The sequence below is a fragment of the Trichoderma atroviride genome, chromosome 7 (genome assembly GCF_020647795.1).
Source record: "Trichoderma atroviride chromosome 7, complete sequence".
In the NCBI taxonomy this organism is placed as follows: Eukaryota; Fungi; Ascomycota; class Sordariomycetes; order Hypocreales; family Hypocreaceae; genus Trichoderma; species Trichoderma atroviride.
This window is the reverse complement of record NC_089406.1, coordinates 2447157-2466452: the sequence shown is the minus strand read 5'-3', so window position 1 is coordinate 2466452 and position 19296 is coordinate 2447157. Positions and strand designations below refer to the sequence as shown.

Sequence of the window (19296 nt, the reverse complement as noted above, 5' to 3'; positions counted from 1 at the left end):
TCACTGGGTCTAGCATACCTAGGTATGACTCTCCAAATTACTTATATTTGTAGAGTTTTGGTTACCTCAAACAATGTTTGGAGATGTTGTTGGTGGAGTTGACAAGGTGCTCTGAGATCTCATCGCTTTTTAGGTATACATCGACCCAAGCTCCATTAACGTTTCATCTTATTACATGCATTTCTTCCATGAGGCGCTGAACACTAGCAATTGACGTTTATTCTCCATGATTGTCATTAAAGTTAAGAAGCCCCCAATAGCCCTTCGTTATGAAGACTAGGAAGGAAGATCAGATAATATAAGATCCCGCTATGTGGGGGGAGGGGCAGAAAAAGAACCCTGAAGCCGCTCTCAGTTGCGGGCAGGCGGTGAACTCGTCCCAGCCAGACTGAAGGATGCTCGGCTGTTGGTGCAAGTAAAAATGATGTGCATAGGTAGGTAGGTAGGCGGATCTTTTGGCTTTGATGTCAGAGTTTCCATACTTACAGGTAGCAAAAGAGCTGCATAGATCTTGCTGTGAGTGCTGGTGGAATGCAATTAAACAGCAGTCAGAGAAGGGCATGTGATGGAGTCATCACTAGAGCGGTGAAAGATGATGTAGCTTAGCCATACAGCTTCCAGCACTACCTACATGGACTTGGATTTATGGCGAGGCAGCTTCTGATTTTGAGTCTCGGTACCCTGGTGCCAGAAAAGGTAATGCCAATTCGATGATATTTACTCCGTACAGAAACTCACGTAACCAGATTAATATGTGACGGTGTTGCTGATATGGAAGCTCGGGTTCTACCGCTTTCTCGAATCCAATCATAGTGCAGCCAGTGACTTGATTTGATTGGATTAGAGAAGCTCTTCTAGGTCCTGCTGGTAATCTGCCTGGATGGACAATATAGGCCGAGGCATGTTACAGAGCTCTGATTAAAATAAAACACTGGCTGCATCACAAACACAAGGTAGAAACAAGGTAGAGCCCAAATCTCTGCTTGTTATGCTCGATCCTACACTCGAGACCTTGGGATAATTGTATCACATTTTGACGCATTTTGGCGGTCATCGCAGCAGTCATACCATTGGATAAATTATAAAAACATGGCCAGACATCAGCCCATTATAATTCCTCCAGACCCAGAGAGAGCACGCATTATCTCAATTGGTCGGAATGAACGCCTAGCCTGCAAAGTCATACACATAATCCAGCCTGAGAGTCCTCAGGACAACATCTCCCTTTGAAAATAGTCTGGGGCGTGTCTTCAACGAACTCCATCATTTACAGAACCAACATCCAATAATAATTCGTAATCCTTTCATTTGATCTCGAGCTCAGTCTTTCAAAGCTTCAGAGAACGACGTCTGGTATTCATCATCGACGTTACAAAACAAGGTACTCCAACAAAAGAAAGTAGGGCATCAGTGGTGTGTCGCAACAACTGCAGTCTCTTGTCAGTATTTCGCTAGAATTGCCAAAAGCTGACGGGGCAACATACCAGAAGGAACAATAATAACAACTAGGAGAATAACGATTCCAACAACGATACAGACTCGCATCTTCATGTCCTTCCACCACATCTGCTTGCGGACTCTGTTGGCGCCGCGACGGAAACCCTGCGCGGATTCTGCCAGGTTATCCGTCTTATCTTGCAGAACATCCAGGCGGTCACCTCGCTGAGCCACGTTCTCGATGTTCTTTCGCATCACTTGGACAGTGGCGTCGATTTCCTATGCGAAAATGAAATTAGCATTTCTGTCGAGAATTTTTGACATTTTGAACGAGAAAATCCCAATGAACTTGGGGCCGCAGTCTCAGAATCGTTTGATGCTCAGCAACAAAGCCCACTAATGAGCGCACTGTTTGCCCGCCCACGCTGAGCTCCGGATCAAACCAAGCCTCGTAGCCAGAGAAGATTCCGCTTGAAGCCAAAGATTGATCTCGCCCAATTTCCAAAAGCCAACTTACACCTTGGAGAGCCTGTGTGCGCGACTGGCCACCGGCTTGCGGGTCGGCGCCGCCCTTGGGAACGTAGGGATCATATGGAGCCTCGGACATTTTGACGGGGTATAATATTCAATACAATAGAGTCGGAAAGGAAAAACGCAGGAGAGCGAGCGATCGGAAGTGCAGAGCGGACTCGAGCGACAGCGGTAGAGGTGTTTTGGTGTTGTTGCGGATCTGGAGAGAGGATGGTTCGTAATGGCGGCCAGAGATTTTGAGGAAGACAAGTTTACGTTTTGTCCGCCGAACAGCCCCTTCGCCTAGGTACCTAGGGAGCATACCTGCTGGAGGCGTTGCCCCCCAGGCTGACGACAGCGCGGAGACTACGGAACCGCCCCAGCCTCACGTTACGGCAGGCACAGGTACTGAGTACATGGCCCGAGTACGGCCAACTCCGAATCCACTCTTGCAGCGCCCGGCGCCGTTCAGGTTTTTTGTCCTTGTTCGATTAATCACGAGGCTGCGTCATTTTGGACATTTATAAGTCTTCATTGACAGCGCTGTTTAGCAATTCTTTCAAAGGTTGACATGCCAATATGGGCCGCCCGGAGAAGGCGCCGGAATCGCCATCCCAAGGCTCCGGGAGCAAGTCCAGACATGCTGCTTGTACTGCTACATTGCCCCGCCACAGTCCCCTCTGCCAAGTGTGGCTCTGCGCTCTTCTCACTGATACACGTGATTATGCTTCCCCTCCCAAACGGCCTGCTTCGTACCTCGAGAATCTCACCTGCTGATGATGCTGTCATTGCCAGGATGCAGAGTCTCTACAGGGAAAAATAACTGCTGCCCAGCTTGGCCATCTCCAGCGGTGACCTGCAGGCACTTGTCGATTCCCAGCCGAGGCCTCAGACATGCGCAGTCACGCAGAGGGCCAGAGCTAATTGACCCAAACCCTCCTGTCGCAGGCTGGTTTCATCGCATCGACGAAAGCGCCTCGCTTGCAACTCTTGACGCATTCCTGGTCAAAGAAACGAGCGGCTAGTCGGCGCAAAGCGTTTGTGTACCTGGAATCTACTATTAAAAGCACAGAGGACCCCGTACTACTGTAGCACAGCAAGCATCTTTATGCTCTATAGACTCAAAGGCTGAAAGAGCGGCGCCGGGTTCAAACATCTATCCGTGCGCATCGCCTCAGCCATTGACAGGACGCGACAAGGCGAGAAGTACAGAGTACAACGCTTCATTACGATTACGAAGCCGCCACCTTTTTTCAGGCACAGGACATCAGCACGCCTTGCAGCGTATGCGTATCTATTCAAGGCGCCGTCTTAGTAATCCCTTGCCTGGCGTTAGGTTCGACACTTGGCGGATGGCCCTTGCCGCTTGGAGCAATAAGTCTGCGACAGTAAGCGTATTGTAGCGGCCTGTTGGTGAATCATTGTCGAAATTCTTCCATCTATAGGTACTTGGATGCACCAAACTACAGAGTATATCATCAGCTGGACTTTGATCAATTTCTTTTCAATCCTTCTCCAGACTCCTCGAGGCCCGCGACGCAATCATGTATTTCAGGCGCCTTCTTGCAGATCGCAGATCGCTAAAAGATGAAATGACGTTGTCCTGCCCTATCAAAGCTAGGTGCGTTTCCGAGCCAGATAAGCGATCGCCGTATGACGAGCACCGCTGCTGCAGCGTGCTACAGACGTGAAGAGAAGAGATCGAGAAACGGCATCTTGTGTTCACGATGCGACGTCCCTCTTATTCAACTTATTCAACGTCTTGCTCCGCCGTCTCCAGCCCCCCCGCCCTTTTGTTTCCCCCCCATGCGGCCTGTATTTGCACGCGAAGGTTTGGTGGCTCCTGAACTACTAGTAGCCGCCCCCATTCCATCTCCACCAACACAAGCTTACTTTTCTGTTTTGCATGTATGTGCCGGCTGAAGCACCACAAGGGCCAACCACCGTGCAGAGAGCAGCCACGGCGCCCTTTCAGCGAGAAGATCCAAAGGCAAAAAAAGCGATGGATTAAACGGTCAGCACCTTGTCCTTGTTGCCCGTGCCGCGCAAACAAAAACACCAAAAAGGCCCCTTGCGGCCGCGGCGGCCCTTGCGATGCTCCCGTTGCGGCCTGTTTCCGCATCTGGCCATTGCCGCCTCTTCTGGCTTTCCACCAGGACAGCGAAGCGGCTCCTGTCTCCCGGACTCAGCAGCCTCTCGCCGGCGCTGGGCTGACAGATTGTGCGCCGCTCTGCATAGACTGCCGGGCCTCAGCGGGGCCGCCGTGCTATCAGTGCTGCTTGCGGCTCTTCTCTCGTATTTAGAACCTTGAGTGGCATCTTGGTCGCATCTCGCTGGGCCAGAGCCAAACTCGCCCTGAGATAGTTTGATGCACCGAAGCCGTGCCACCAATGCTGTGCTGCTGCCTCCACCAAGGTTTTCTGTGGCGTTTCTCCAACTGCCGTCTGCCGCCGTCTGCCAGAGGAGCAAGCAAAAGACCGTTGAGAGATGGCTCACAGGCTCCAACGCCATGTAGCCCCCAAGTACTGTCGCATACAGGCTGCCAGGAGCCAGTACCGCCAGATACTCGCTCGCCACTTGGAGCTCGATTCCGTAGCACGAGCCCAGATGGTGCTCCTCAACTCTGCTCGTACGTCAGGAGAGCGTCAACCCGCTCTTGCTCGGTTCGATGCCGCAAGCTATCGATGCAAGCGCTTCCGGAGCCGATGGCAGCTCCCCAGCCGCATGGCTTCTGGATATCTAGACCACCATGTAGACGTAAACTCTGCTTGTTTCTCCTGTGTTTCCGCTCTTTCTCCACAGAGACGCTGCCTACCGTCCTGTCTTCGTTTCTTTTCTTCTTTGTACTCTTCTAAGTCTCATCTCATCTCTTGTCTCTCGCTCAACGTCACTCGCTTAGTGAGTTTGTGTGGTGCCCAGGATACTTGCACCTTTGTGCTGGTGCTCGAGTGTGAATCGTCCAGTGCCGATGGATCTGGAGTTGTAGCGTATTGTGGTCTGCCTTTGCCTCCGATACTCCCTCGATCGACGACCTGTTTGCTTGTACCACCGGCCCATGAGATCCTCTATCGCCACCAAGTTTTAAGCCTCGTGTCTGATACACGTTTTTGCAAACATGGAAAATCCAAGTCAAACGCCGCTGCTGATCCGCCTGGCCATAACATTGTTGTTGGCAACTAACCAGCTTACCATGGCCTATAACTTGGACCCAGATTCTCGCGGTGGGATGATATCAGGTCCGCCATTCTCCACATTGGGACAGTCACTAATGGGGACCTTTGTAGAGTCTATAACGTCGATATCCAAACAAATGGCGGAAGATTTGGTATCTTTCTATAAAGGCAATGAGCTTGGCCAAACGCCTGGTCTTCTCCCCGACCCATATTACTGTATGTATCTAAATCTCATTTCCCTGTCGCACACTACTTACAAATGTCATCAGGGTGGGAGGCTGGTGCTATGATGGGTACTCTCATCGATTACTGGTATTATACAGGCGATGATGCTTATAATGACATCACCCAGCAAGCTCTCCTTTTCCAAGTCGGGGACACCAACGATTATATGCCAAGAAACCAAACTCGGACAGAAGGTAATGATGACCAGGGCTTTTGGGGACTGACTGTCATGTCGGCTGCCGAATACAACTTTCCAAACCCGCCTGCCGACAAGCCACAATGGCTTGGTCTCGCCCAAGCTGTTTTCAACACTCAGGCTTCTCGATGGGACACAGAGTACTGCGACGGTGGTTTGCGGTGGCAAATTTTCTCATGGAACAATGGCTACGACTACAAGGTAGGCTATATAAGCGCTGTGTCCAGGCACGCAGCTCAACGTTGAACCCGACTGACAACATACATAGAACTCAATTTCACAGGCGTGCTTCTTCGCTCTCGGTGCCAGATTGGCTCTGTATACCGGCAACCAGACCTACGCCGATTGGGCCGAGAAGGCGTGGGATTGGATGATAGATATCAAGTTCATCAACACCACAAACTGGTACGTTTATGACGGCGCCAGTGTCAACACCAACTGTACCGTCCTCACGCCTTATCAATTCACCTACAACGCCGGAGGCATGATCCTCGGTGCAGCTGCCATGTACAACTATACAGAGTCGCAGGTATGGAAGGATCGCCTAGACAACCTCGTCACTGGCAGCAAGGTGTTCTTCACGGGCCCCCATAACAACATCATGGCAGAAGTTGCATGCGAGTCGGTCGGTACTTGCAACGTTGATGAGCACTCGTTCAAGGCATATTTGAGTCGCTGGCTAGCCAACATGACCAAATGGGCCCCTCACACTTATAATACAATCATGCCATACCTCCGAGCGTCTTCGATTGCGGCGGCAAAGCAATGTGTCGGCGGCAAGAATAAGCGCATGTGCGGCCTCATCTGGAGTAACAATACTTACGATGGAACGACTGGGGTCGGCCAGCAAATGGCGGCTCTTGAAGTCACCATGGCCAACCTAATTGGAGAAAGTAGTGCTCCCCTCACTGCCGACAGGGGAGGCACCAGCCAAGGGGACCCCGGCGGTGGTGGCAGTGATTTGGGTCGGAATACGCCAAATGACCCAGACTATGGGCCCATTAACGGAGGCGACAGGTTTGGGGCGGCCATTCTCACGATCCTCGTCATTGCGAGCGTGGTTGGGGCCATAGGCTTCCTTTTGCTAGACGAGACAACCGGCCAAAGGCCTGTAGCTCAGGTAAAAGGGCTGTATTCTTCTGCCAAGGGATTCTACTCTTCTGCCTCGGCGGCCATCACCACTTTTGCGGCGGGCGGAGGTTTAGCTGCGGCGGCGGCTGCCGGACGAAAAAGGGCTGGGAAAGAAAAAGTAGTCGTCGTCAATGAAAAAACTGTTACCAATAGCAGAGATTCAGGAAGCAATGGCAGTCTGCAGGGCAGCAACTCGAACAATACTTCGCCGGAAGCAGCCCTGGTTGCCAACCGGTCAGCTCGGCGTAGCAAGGCAGGTCGAAGGCGACTTTCAAACATGCCGATAGGTTGGCCGCAGAATTCGTCCCTCAGGAACAGTATTGTTGTGGCCGAGTCATCATCCGCAGGGGCATCTACTGAAGGGAGCGGTGGCAGTAACAGAGCATTATAAGGCTGATTTGCTACAACCACGGAGTGGTTTATTGGTATTTGGCACTTGGCACATCTCCCGGCGTTTTCTTGTATTTACTTCATCTTGGGAACCATCCTTACCCGGAGGATGCTCTGTTTGTATTTCTGATGGCGAATCTGGGGTATCTGGAGGGTAATCATGTTGGAACAGTGACAAGACTGGCTATTTTTGGCTTGGCCAATCATGTTACATAAGAGGCTTTACGAGCTTGTGTAAAATGGCATTAATGTGCTTTGCTTTTATTTCAAGAGCGTGACATGCATGTGGGATCGATGGCTGAGATAGGATAGGTACGCTGGGCTTACAATGACAAGAAGCTTGTCACAACGGTGACAGTCATGTGAGAAATTAGTAGCAACGCTGAAATAATGCCTCACCAAATCTCTTTGTCTTCCCGTGATGTAAAGTATAATACACAGAAAGCGTAGTAGAAGGAATGAATGTTGGGTAAACTGGTATGTAAAGATGATATCATCTTATCCGAGGGGTATCAAGCCCATAAAGTAGTATACCATGGCAGCGTAAATATACAGAAATGTATTGGGGTTTTCTCATTGCTTCGATTGTGGGATAGCTGGGCTATTAAGAGCTGCAAATTGAAAAGTTATATATAGGGTAGCAGATAGCATATTTAAATATACCTGTAAGCAACAAGAAAGACCTCTTATAGCTGATTTCTGGCGGAGTTGTCGAAAAGTATTGCAGTTGATTTTGAAGTCAGTACAACTAGTAGGGTAGCAGCTTGCCCCGCTAAACCAAATACAAGTGCTAGGTACCCTGCCAGCCCAAGTGGGCCGGTGGATATTTGAGCCGATCTTGGACCCTTCGCCGCTGGCCAACATCTTTGAATTGTACGACTGCGGAATCGCTGTGCTGCATCCTCAGGGGCTCTCTGGGGCCGCAGCAACATGTCTCTCAGCCGCCGCGATGCAAAGAACGCAAGAGGGGACCGCGACAACTCGTCCCTCTTGTCCGCGATGGCCTACGACGATGACGCGTCATCCATCAACAGCCGAGACCAAGATACGGACAGCGAAGACGATGCCCTGCAGCAGCGCGCGAGGAACAGCCGCGAGCTCCTTGCCCACGACCGGATCGTGCTGATGGAAGAGGAGGAACTGGACCAGCTGGTGACAAAGTCGAGACGCAAGCAGGATCTGGTGCGGCGAGGCTCGGCGCTTGCGCTCCCCAATCCCTTCAAGAATCTGGTGCGCAAGCCTAGTCTTGGGAGCATATCGACTGGCGGCAGTTCCTCCAACGAGAACCTCGTGACGGAAAAGGGCAAGGGCTCGTCGGAGAATAAAAAGCAAAAGAGGCTTGCGAGGCGGGAAACGAAGCGCAAGAGACTCCTGGAAGAGGCCCAGCATGGCGAGGACGGCGAGCTGATGTACGAAATGGAAGAGGGAGGCATGAAGGAGGGCAGCTCCACCGGTTCCAGCAGCGAAAGCGAGGAGTACGATCGTCACAATCTCAATGCTTTTGCCAATGCAAAGGCACAGCGAGGAAGGGGCTGGCGCCGCTGGCTTTTCATTCACTCATTAATCGCCATTGGGTTTGCGATTCTGGTGCTGGCTTCGTGGAAGCTTTCAAAGGGGCGCAAGTCGGCGAAATCGTCCAAAGTTCATCTTGTCAGCAATGGAACTGCGCTGTTTGCGCCTACCACCATCATTATCAGCCTCGACGGTTTCCGTGCCGACTTTTTACAGCGCGGAATTACACCAAGGTTAAACGCCTTTGTCAAGGAGGGCGTTTCTCCCAAATGGATGCACCCGTCGTTCCCCTCTGTTACATTCCCCAACCACTATACTCTGGCCACAGGCCTATACCCCGAGGCCCACGGTATTGTCGGCAACACTTTCTGGGACCCCGAGCTGGAGGCAGAGTTCCACTACACTGATCCAGCCCGAAGTCTTGACCCCAAGTGGTGGGGCGGAGAGCCGTTTTGGGTCACGGCTGAGAAGCAGGGTATCCGAGCTGCGATTCACATGTGGCCCGGAAGCGAAGCGCACATCTTGAACAAGGAGCCCGCCTTTGTTGACAAGTATAATGGCAAAGAAGAGCTGGATAACAAGGTCTCAAGGATTCTTGGGTGGCTGGACATGCCTGGGAAAGAGAGTGCATCGGTCGCGGTCGAGGAGATGAGACCGCAGCTCATTGCAGCGTATGTTCCCAACGTGGACAGCCATGGTCATGCATATGGGCCAAACAGTACAGAGATCAAGGCCACTATCCAAAAGGTTGATACGATGATGGACAAGATCTTCAAGGGACTTGACGAGCGAAATTTGACAGACATTGTCAATGTCATTGTTGTGTCGGACCATGGCATGGCTACGACGGATACAACTCGGGTGCTCCAACTAGAGGACCTCATCGACACCTCCAAGATTGAGCATACTGACGGCTGGCCTTTGTATGGACTTCGGCCAAAGACTCCTGATGACCTACAAGGTCTATACGACGGCTTGGCGGAAAAGGCCAAATCCAATCCCAACTTTGACGTCTATCTCCGCGACGTGAACATGCCGGAGCGATATCACTTTTCCAAAAACGACCGCATTGCTCCTCTGTGGATTGTGCCCAAGACTGGCTGGGCTATTGCCGCCAAGGAAGAATTTAACGTGGAGGAGGCTAAGAAGAAGAACCTTGTATATCATCCTCGGGGCTTACACGGGTATGACCATGAACACCCGCTGATGAGGGCCATCTTCATTGCGAGAGGCCCAGCATTTCCTCATCCGGCGAACAGCCAAGTCGATGTTTTCCGTAAGTTGAAGAGTCTCGTGGGTTTTGCAAGGTGGCTAACTTTCTGTGAACTAGAAAACATTGAGGTCTACAATTTGCTGTGTGACTCACTTGGCTTGACACCGAAGCCCAACAATGGAACGTTGCGTCTACCCTTTAAGCCGATTGGCACCCACGAAGCGGAAGACGAGCCAAAGATACCGGAAGACCCCGTTACATCATATTCTCGCGCTTCGACGTCGTCTTCACAAGCTGCAAAGACCAAGACTATCGAGCGCCCCTCGGTACCACCCAAGCCAACGACAACGTCTTCTCCTCCTCCTCCCCCTCCTCCTCCTTCTTCTTCGGCTGCTGAGTCGAAGCATTTGACTCTTGCAACCACCTCAAGTGGAGCTGCAACGGGGACGCCAACACAGACGCCTCAAGATCAAGATGGTGGCGCTGGTGGCGCTGGAGACGACGAAGCTCCCCCGGACAAATTGCAGAGCATATGGGACTGGTTTTCAGATAAGTTTGATAAAGTTTGGCATAAGATCACTGGCGGATCTAGTGATTCAAGTTGAGTGGGAGAACGTGGATCACAGCGCGGCATTTTGATTTCTTATATCCACTTTAGAGGCGTTGGGCTGGCATATATAGGTTCTCTGTATACTTGGATATTCTTCTTTTTCATTGTGTGTGATTGGGGTAGGTAAAATAGCATGAGCGTAGTCTTTCATTCATTCTTATTTTTGTAATATTAATACATAAACACATATTTATACTGGCACAATTTAGTAGCGTGAGCATGCTCTTTTCTCTTCTTTCTCTTTCGCTCATGGTTGGCGTTACGCTATACTTTACTCTCTTTTCTTTTCTGTTTTTCCTATCGGGTGGAATCTATATGGCTGTCGTGGCAAAGCGCCTGTGACCAGTCAATATCAATACATCAATCATGGTTCATACCGAAGACATCATAATTCGGGCTCAGCTGTAATGTTGGATGCGGCTCCAAAGGGCGCCGGTGTTGGTGCCTGTTTTGTCCTTCGGCAGCAAACGCCCAGCGCAGGCCCCATAAAATCCCGCGCCAACAAATTGCTTCTTTCAGCCAGGGCTCCACCAGCCTACGGCAGGGCCTGCATTAACGGTGAAAATCAATCTACCTCTACAGAATGATTACGCGACGCGCCGCATCATTAAGCACCCTGGCGGCTACTTTCATCATCTTCACGGCCTAAGCCTCATTCTGCATCTCGGCCACTGCATGGCAGCTTCGTGCAGGCGCCTCAACGCAAGCTTGGCATCCGCTTCCCGTGCCTTCCCTTTCCATGACGATACTGCTGTATTCATGCCTGACTAGCGTGGCCAACATTTTCTTTTTATTTCCCTTCCAGCTGGAATTGCGCTTTTGTCTCTGACAGCACACACCCACGCCTGGAGTAACACCGATTCAAGGGCGTGCAGAACCTCATTGGCGCAGTCGTCACCGAAGGAGAGTCGTCGATTCATGGGCTTCGGAAGAAGGGAAAAAAAAAAAAAAGAGACATAGGCTGGGGCTTACTGCCTAATCAGGCCCCTCCACCACCAGCACCACCCCCCCTTTGCTGTACAGCCTCGCAACCTTTGCTTTTTTTTTGTTCCTCTTCCTGCACGGCTGCGGGTGCCAATAGAGCGAGGCCAGCGCATGCGATGAACTGTCAGGAGCTCCAGGAGGAGCTGACGGTCCAGGAGGTGATCCTGGACTCGCTGCAGGGCGAGACTTTTGAGGGTGTGGAACAGGACCGCGAAGAGGCTCAGACGGAGATTTCGAGGCTTAAGAGGGCTTTGAAGGCGCTTCGCAAAACTGAAAAGGACGAACAAGGTACGAAGAAGAAGAAAAAAGCCATTACCTTTTACCTTGCCTTTCCGTTTACCTTTATCTTGCTCACAATGGCGTATTGGTTTGGAGGTACTGATATGATGCTATTAGATGGCCGGCGGGTAACACCGCAGCGGGGCATGGGCTCAGATGTTCCAGCTACGCCAGGTAAGCATTTGCGTCTTCGATTTTCTCTCTGGTACCTCTCGATGCTTTCGTCCAATTGCTTGGAGTCATCCATCAGCTGTCGTCTGATATCACTGTTTGGTGACTTGGGCGTCACCCCCTCTCCGGCTTCCTTTTGGCTTTATTTGGGCTTTCCCTCTCTTTTTGCATCTCCAATGTGAAAAGAAACCTGTGCCGCAGAGGATCAAAAAAGTCAAAAAGAAGTTCAATCCACAAGTTCACGGTTTCACAAGCCCTCCTTTTCGCTTCTGGTCTGTGCATTTGATACATATTCTTCTTCCTCCCTCCCTTGCATCGTAAATTTTCCCTCACCTCCCGCTGCCTTGCATTCACGCCACCTCACTGGCTGCATTATATCAAGAGGCGAAAGTTCTCTCTCTCATCACCAGAGCCTCAGTTACTCCTGTGTCGGCAAAGGTCTGATTCACTCGGAGCTTGCTTGTTTCAGCAAACGCTCCTTGGGCCTGCTCTTTGTGCGACGTCAAAGGTGCCCAATTGGCTGCCTTTTCCCGCCTCTTTTCCCGAACACATCTTCTGATTTTGCTCCATCAAGAAGTAGTCTTGACTTCCTCTGCCTGGCAACGATTAACCTCTTCGATGCTAATCTTTCTCTTCTATCAAACAAGGCAATAACCGCGGAACACCGGCTACTGCTGGCCCCTCGAGGTCGCACTACAGCCCAGCCGTCATGGAGACTCCTCGCAGACATTTGACCGCTGCAGATGGAGTGAGTCCAGCCTCGCTGTCGCTGAGGAATCGAAAGCGGGACTTTGAGTCAACCCATTTGGATGCTGGTCGTGAGTCGAGTAAGTCTCGACGGACGACTCCAGTTCCATTTGGTGGCCGGCCAAGAGCTGTTGCCCCCTTCCTATCAGACGAAGAAGTCGAGATTATTGACCTGACTGGGTATGTGAGCTCTGTAAACCCTTTTTTGCGCTCTTTCGTCGTGTTCAAATATCTCGGAACTGACAGGCTTTGTAGAGCTGATGTGGAACCCGATGCGACGTTTATTGCAGAGCAGATTCGACAAGCGCAGAGACACGAGCAGGAAAAAGCAGATAGAGAGATGGCCATCCTTCTGTCAAGCCAAGACTCGCCGCCTTCGTCCCATCGTGCATCTGGGCCGCCTAGAGGCTCTGACCCCCAACATCCTTCAGCTTTTGACCGGATAATGGCCACACAACGCTCTAATGCGCCTGGAGCTCCCTTAGATATCTTCTCTGGCAATGCTTCAAGACCTCCAAATCCTCGAATCGAGTCCAATGGATCTCAGTCAACACCATGGAACTCGACTGGGGCCGGATCTTCTCCAGCCTCGAGTCTTGAGGACCCGTTCAACCTTTTGTCAGGCTACGTAGACCCACAGCAACTACAAATTGAATATCCCATCGGCACTTCTAATGCAAACTTTATGCCCGGATCATTTACACCTACGACTCAACCTTTTACTCAACCTTTTGCAGGTGCACCTTCTCATAGGAACGGCCAGATGCAGCATAGTCCAAATGGACAAATGCCAGGAACGTTTCCTGGCATGGGCGGAGCACCGACCCTTGCAAGCAATGCTAACCGGACGCCATTATCGGATATTATTAATAGAACGAGCATGTTTGATTTTGTCAACGGACTGGATGAGAATGGGAATCCGCTCCCAGGCCGTGTAATGGACTATATCAACGAATCGTTGTATGATCCTAAAGTCACGGATCAGGAGTTGGATGATTTATTGAAGAACATCCGCCCGGACATGGAGATCCCAGTAGGCAATCGTGATGGAACGCCAGAGGGCCTTAAGAACTCCCTCTATCCTCACCAAATAGTCGCGTTGACATGGATGAAGAAGATGGAGGAAGGAACCAATAAGGGCGGCATTCTGGCTGACGACATGGGCCTTGGCAAGACCATATCAACTTTGGCCCTTATGCTTTCCCGCCCGGCAAATTCCCGTCCCAAGGTGAGTCTCAATTAGGTCCCGCCACGCATGTTTATCCTACAGCTTTTTTGTGCTAACAAAGCTTTTTGGTAGACTAACTTGATTATTGGCCCGCTGGCCTTGATTCGACAATGGGAAGAAGAAATATACAAAAAGACGAGACCATCACATCGACTGTCCGTGTTTGTATATCATAACAAAAAGGCGACGACTGATGAACTCCTCAAATACGACGTTGTATTGACAACGTATGGTACAATAGCTCAAGAGTTGAAGCGGCTTGACAAATTCATTGAAGATAACTCGGGCCGTAACATCGATTTTAATGATCGAGCTATTGCGACCAAGTTTCCCCTCTTGAATCCGAGCAAGTCCATTTTCTACCGAGTTATTCTCGACGAAGCGCAGTGCATTAAAAACCAGCATACCAAGACTGCCAAGGCTTGCCATAAGCTAAGAGCAACGCATCGATGGTGCCTCACTGGAACTCCTATGATGAACGGTGTTGGCGAGCTCTTTTCCTTGTTGTGCTTCCTTCGCATAAAGCCGTACTGCGTGTGGGATCAATTTCGCCAGGTAAATCCTCTTTTCCTCCACCCTGCACTGTATACTCCGAGTCATCGAGCTAACTATTGGCAGAGCTTTGGTGTGCTCTTTGGAAAAAATGGAGATCCCAAAAGTGTTGCCATGAGCAGGCTTCGTGCTCTCCTCAAAGCCATTATGCTCCGTCGTAAAAAGGACTCCAAATTGGATGGAAAGCCTATTCTCCGGCTGCCACATAAGCACGAAGAAGTCTTGTATGCCGAATTATCCAAAGATGAGCGCGATTTCTACAATCAACTGGAGAAGAAATCGCAGGTACAATTCAGCAAATATCTACGCGATGGTAGCGTGGGCAAGAATTACTCGAGCATCCTCGTTCTGTTGCTTCGACTACGACAGGCATGCTGCCATCCCCATCTCAACCTTGACGTGGATGACACTGCACCAATCTCTAGTGAAGATATGCTTCAGCTAGTCAAGGATCTGGACGTCAATATTGTGGCAAGGATCAAAGAGGCTGATGCGTTTGAGTGTCCCATTTGTTATGATGCTGTTCAGTCTCCCATGTTTTATATCCCGTGTGGGCATGATTCTTGTCAACAGTGTCTGACTCAGCTGGCCGACAGCGCAGCTGTGGCGAATCTCCAAGAGGGCAATGAAAGTGACAAGGCTAAGTGCCCTGTTTGCCGTGGACTTTTCGATCCCAGAAAATGTTTCACGTATGAGGCCTTTCAAAAAGTGCACATGCCCGAATGCGTCGAACCGTCGGCTGCTGAAGAAGGCGAGACTGACAGCTCAGACGATGAAGAGGGTGACTCTGATGACGAGTTTGATGACGAGGTGGATCGTTTTGGCGATCTGAAAGGCTTCATTGTACACGATGAACCCGAAGATGATAGTGAGTCGGAAGTAAAGAAGGAAAAGAAGACGAAGAAGAAGGGCAAGAAAAAGCAAACCGAAATCAAGCCCTCTATGCTAAAGACTCTTCGCCACGAAGCATCCAAAAACAAACAGGCGTTCAAGAGGTACATGAGCTACTTGCGGAAGACTTGGCTGCCTGCCGCCAAAGTATCGGAGTGTATGGATCTTTTGAAACAAATCCACGAAACTGGAGAAAAGACGATTGTGTTTTCTCAGTGGACTCTTTTGCTGGATCTACTAGAGGTGGCTATGTGGCACGACAATTATCCAGGCAAACTGAGACGATATGATGGAAGCATGAGCTCAGAGCAGCGATTTGATGCCGCAAAGGACTTTCGTGATAAGAATGACGTCAAGGTCATGCTGGTATCTCTTCGCGCGGGAAATGCTGGACTCAACCTCACTGCCGCTTCTCGCGTTATTATCATGGACCCCTTTTGGAATCCATATATTGAGATGCAGGCTGTTGATCGCGCTTACCGCATCGGCCAAAAGAAGGAGGTGAAGGTATACCGCATTCTAACGCGTGAGACTGTCGAAGATCGAATCGTCGAGCTCCAGAATCGGAAGAAGGAGATGGTGGAGGCAGCCCTGGATGAGGCCGAAAGCATGAAGATTGGACGTCTTAATGTGAACGAACTAAAGTTTCTTTTCAACAGCCGCTAGAGTGCTATCAAGACGCATTGGCGAGCTTTTTACCAAGGTTCTTTTTCTTTTGTTTTTCCTTTTTTTTTTTTTTTAATCTCTTCTCTCTTCGCGAATGATTGAGAAATTTGAGAAATGATTTGCTGTTTAAGATGATTGAGATGTTATATACTTTGCGATGGTTCGCGCTGGTTCGACGGCAAAATAGTCTTTATAACACCCTCCAAAAGTGTATTTAGGGACTAAGACGCTGCTTTGTCAGTAAAGGAAGGGTCAAGGAACGTATAGGTTTGCGAGAGTTGAGAGCAATTGACTCTTTATATGTTTGATGAAAAGAATGAAATTGATGATAGATATAACGATAGTTTATGCAGAAGCTGAGAAAAATCTCTCCAGGGGAAATACTAGAGATTTATAATAGGTACTAAATGCGAAATTTGCACAATGTGGTAAAATATGGCCTTGTACTCGATGAATCCTCAAAGTGATGAATCTCCTCAACTTGCCAAAAGCGAAACTCCTATATTCCTCTTCTATATATGATGCCTATAATAAGCTATCTGAGTGCCAACCGCTATTTTCAAAACACGCATTATTAACCATGTCCATCCGTATCTCTGTCTCTTGTTCGTCAACTTTCTTCTTATTTACACCCAGCTCGCAAGCCTCTCTCTCTAGGATGGAGCTTGTTCCGCGATGAGCGTCTTGATGACCTGCTCTGCCGATGTCGTCTCGCTAGGCCCGTTCACCGACCATTTCCACGTTTTAGTTTCGTCTTCGCTCTGGGCCGCATTGTTGACGGAGAGAATGAGCTGTTCGGCGTCACCCGCGCGCTCGAGGACAAAACCGATATCAAAGGTCTTGTTGTCGGCGCCCTGGATAGAAGTACCGTGGACGCTTTCCACAACGGTGGCGGTGGCGTTATCATCGTCGCTTGTTGAAGGAGGAAGTGAGGGGAGCACCTTGACAAAGTGATTTGTGAGGACGCGGGCGATGGCGGTGCGGAGGTAGTCGCCCAGGGCCTGGACGCTGGGATATCCCTCTGACCAAGGGGGGGCACAGGGCCAGGAGAGGGGATGAAGCGGGCAGAAGAATGTAGTAGTAGGTTGCTGTGACGGGGAAGCTGAATGAGCGGCCGCGGATGGTGAGGGATACGTCGGGGAAGATGGTGAGCTCGATGGTGAAGTCTTGCGTTTGTAGGAGATTGCGGACCAAGGTGTGTGATGCGGATAGCTGGTTTGGTCCGCGCGAGCTGGGGTCGGAGGCGGTTGTTTGCATGGTGCGTAGGATGAATGAGGATTGAATGCCGGCCTTTTGGAGGGTGCGTACTAATAAGCCCATGTTTTGCATAGATTCCTCAACGTTCTTGAGGTACATGGTGCGCGCAAGGACAGGGCGGAGGAGAGCGTAGGATTGCTGGCGAGTAGAGCGGGAGATGTGAGGGGGGATAGGCCGTATCCTCATGAGCTCGTTGTATCGATGTGCGTAGCTGAGAAGGATATGCAGAGCCATGGAGATCTTTTCTGCCAGGCCGTTTTCTGGCATGTCCTGTTCAGGCGAGGGACATGATTCCAAAGGCAGCAGTTCTAAAGTGATTTTGGTTGTTTCGTCGATTTGGCAGGCCAGCTTCCTGCCCTCGGGTTTTACGTCGTAGGCGGCTAATGAACGCGACTCTTTGGTGAGCTCATGCCACAGCTCTTGCGAGAAGATGGTGTTGCGTGCTTCTAGCACCCGAGCCTCTAGCGATTCATCGTCAGAGGACGGCCGCGTGGTAGATCGCCCAATGACCTTTCCATCCTTTTCGTATGTTACGACGAGGGCTTCAGAAACACCTCCTAGTCGGCCAAAGTCGAGATCTGCAGAGCCATCGTCGCCACGCCGCATAGGTGCTAAACCATTATTTTTAAACTCGGCGGCAGCTGGTAAAGCAAGTTAGCATCTTCTCCGTGCGCACACGACTTGAGCCAAAACGTACCCTCTGAGAACCCAAATCTGACTCCCAAAGTATGCCTCTCCTGTGGGACTCTGCTTATGGACCAACCGGCCTTCTTGACTCCGACGATATCTTCCCAGTATTTACTCTCAGAATTGATCTCTTTTTCTAAAAATGAAGCAGCCTCTTCTGAAGAATCTCTAGTCTTGTTGATTTCTAAAAGGGTCCACCCCATGGCGACCGATTCTTTGTCCTTTGTCTTAGCAGGTGTGACATTCGAATCGTTGAGCTTGTCTGCGCCCAAGGTGCCAATGCCGACCATGTCGCGGAGTTGTTGTGATAGCGTCAAGCCTGCTTGTGTTGGGTTCTGTTTGGAGAGGAGGAGAGACATGGAATCGAGGGTCAACAGAGCGGCGTTACCGGCTATACTGCAATCATGGCGCGTCAGAATATTAGTCTCAAGGGTCGATGGTCTCAATCATGTAAGAGCATCCGTACTCGATATTCTTCAAGACTTCCATCCGCGCGACACCGGGATCCTTCTCCGCTACGTCGGCCTCCCCAGCGGCCTCGGACACTTCTTCGTCTTGATCGTCGGCCGCATCGGGATCCTCGCTGTTCCTGAGTTCTTCGCGGAGCTTGTCCTCTGTTATGGAGCGGAAGCCCCCAGGCTGGGCATTGACTCGAGCAATGAACTCGGCAAGATTCTTGGGCTTTTGGTCGGCGACGGGAAAGGGCCGCAATGAAAGCGGCGGACCGCCTTCTGACGACATGACGAATTTCAATGCGTAACTGTCGAGGCTGGTGGTGGTGGCAGCCTCATTGAGGTCGTGCAGTTTCGATGGCCAATCGCGACGCTGTTTGTAGATGATCAGTAGCTTCCACTCGACAAGGCTGTGAAGCTCCAGCGAAGACTGGCCAAATGTGGAGAGGTTGAGCTTCAAGTCGTCTCTGATTCGCTGTCTGCTTCTATGTACCGGTGCTCGTTGTTTGCGCGTGTAGATACAAACAGCTCACAGCCTCATGACATCCTAACCCAAACTGCACTAGCTGCGAGTGCTCTTTAACTTTCGCAAAGCTCCGAAGCTGAGGCCCTAATGGCATTTCTACAGGGGCCTCTAGCGCTGTAACCGCCGACTGCCGGAGGTCCGTGGACTGGGATGCTACGCCGGTGTCGAAGGACGTCCCTTGAAATTGTGCTTCACACCGACTCACAAATTCCCTCATTGCCATTACGTGGTGCTTGTAGTCAATGATCAATTGCTTGAGCGGGATTGATTCGCATTAATCATGTGCGTGTGTCGCGCCACTGTAGTCATGGCGCCAGGCATCAGATGGAGGGGCCGGTTTATAGTGTACACTTGGGGGCTGTACCTTGCTGGTGCTTGGACCTATTACGTAGGAGGGGTTACCAGCCATAAATGACGGAATGGACGAATTATCTTCTTGTTAGAGATAGCCACGTTTTG

At 50.6% G+C, this 19296-nt stretch overlaps 6 protein-coding genes across 8 annotated transcripts; 3 read left to right on the top strand and 3 right to left on the bottom strand.

Moving 5' to 3' along the window:
• Nucleotides 1-1407: 1407 nt before the first annotated feature.
• TrAtP1_012828 (uncharacterized protein) lies at nt 1408-2044 on the bottom strand (the record flags this gene model as incomplete). Its single annotated transcript, XM_014088536.2, has 3 exons — nt 1408-1427; nt 1485-1716; nt 1955-2044. The coding sequence occupies 3 exons, from the start codon at nt 2042-2044 to the stop codon at nt 1408-1410; spliced, it is 342 nt and encodes a 113-aa protein (XP_013944011.2).
• Nucleotides 2045-2517: 473 nt separating this feature from the next.
• TrAtP1_012826 (uncharacterized protein) lies at nt 2518-7063 on the top strand (the record flags this gene model as incomplete). The annotated part of the gene is made up of 4 exons (XM_014088535.2): nt 2518-2665; nt 2743-5336; nt 5390-5742; nt 5810-7063. Exons 2-4 carry the CDS (start codon nt 5063-5065, stop codon nt 7061-7063), a joined length of 1881 nt encoding a protein of 626 aa, XP_013944010.2. The 5' UTR covers nt 2518-2665; nt 2743-5062.
• Nucleotides 3955-4458, bottom strand: TrAtP1_012827 (uncharacterized protein; the record flags this gene model as incomplete). The annotated part of the gene is made up of 1 exon (XM_066115695.1): nt 3955-4458. The coding sequence occupies one exon, from the start codon at nt 4456-4458 to the stop codon at nt 3955-3957; it is 504 nt and encodes a 167-aa protein (XP_065971794.1).
• Nucleotides 7064-7907: 844 nt separating the features above from the next.
• Nucleotides 7908-10598, top strand: TrAtP1_012825 (uncharacterized protein). The gene is made up of 2 exons (XM_014088534.2): nt 7908-9850; nt 9905-10598. The coding sequence occupies exons 1-2, from the start codon at nt 7993-7995 to the stop codon at nt 10390-10392; spliced, it is 2346 nt and encodes a 781-aa protein (XP_013944009.2). The 5' UTR covers nt 7908-7992; the 3' UTR covers nt 10393-10598.
• A 401-nt stretch (nt 10599-10999) lies between these two features.
• On the top strand, nt 11000-16345 carry TrAtP1_012824 (uncharacterized protein). 2 transcript variants are annotated; one of them, XM_066115694.1, is made up of 6 exons: nt 11000-11669; nt 11778-11834; nt 12479-12758; nt 12834-13806; nt 13879-14361; nt 14425-16345. In XM_066115694.1, exons 1-6 carry the CDS (start codon nt 11498-11500, stop codon nt 15913-15915), a joined length of 3456 nt encoding a protein of 1151 aa, XP_065971793.1. In that variant the 5' UTR covers nt 11000-11497; the 3' UTR covers nt 15916-16345. The 2 variants fall into 2 exon arrangements, with proteins under 2 accessions (XP_065971793.1, XP_013944008.2); XM_014088533.3 differs by lacking the exons at nt 11000-11669; nt 11778-11834 and having other exon boundaries at nt 11870-12758.
• Nucleotides 16346-16396: 51 nt separating this feature from the next.
• TrAtP1_012823 (uncharacterized protein) lies at nt 16397-19253 on the bottom strand. 2 transcript variants are annotated; one of them, XM_066115692.1, is made up of 3 exons: nt 18326-19253; nt 17870-18255; nt 16397-17813 (listed from the first exon to the last, which is right to left on the bottom strand). In XM_066115692.1, exons 1-3 carry the CDS (start codon nt 18598-18600, stop codon nt 16819-16821), a joined length of 1656 nt encoding a protein of 551 aa, XP_065971791.1. In that variant the 5' UTR covers nt 18601-19253; the 3' UTR covers nt 16397-16818. The 2 variants fall into 2 exon arrangements, with proteins under 2 accessions (XP_065971791.1, XP_065971792.1); XM_066115693.1 differs by having other exon boundaries at nt 17870-19253.
• Nucleotides 19254-19296: the final 43 nt, after the last annotated feature.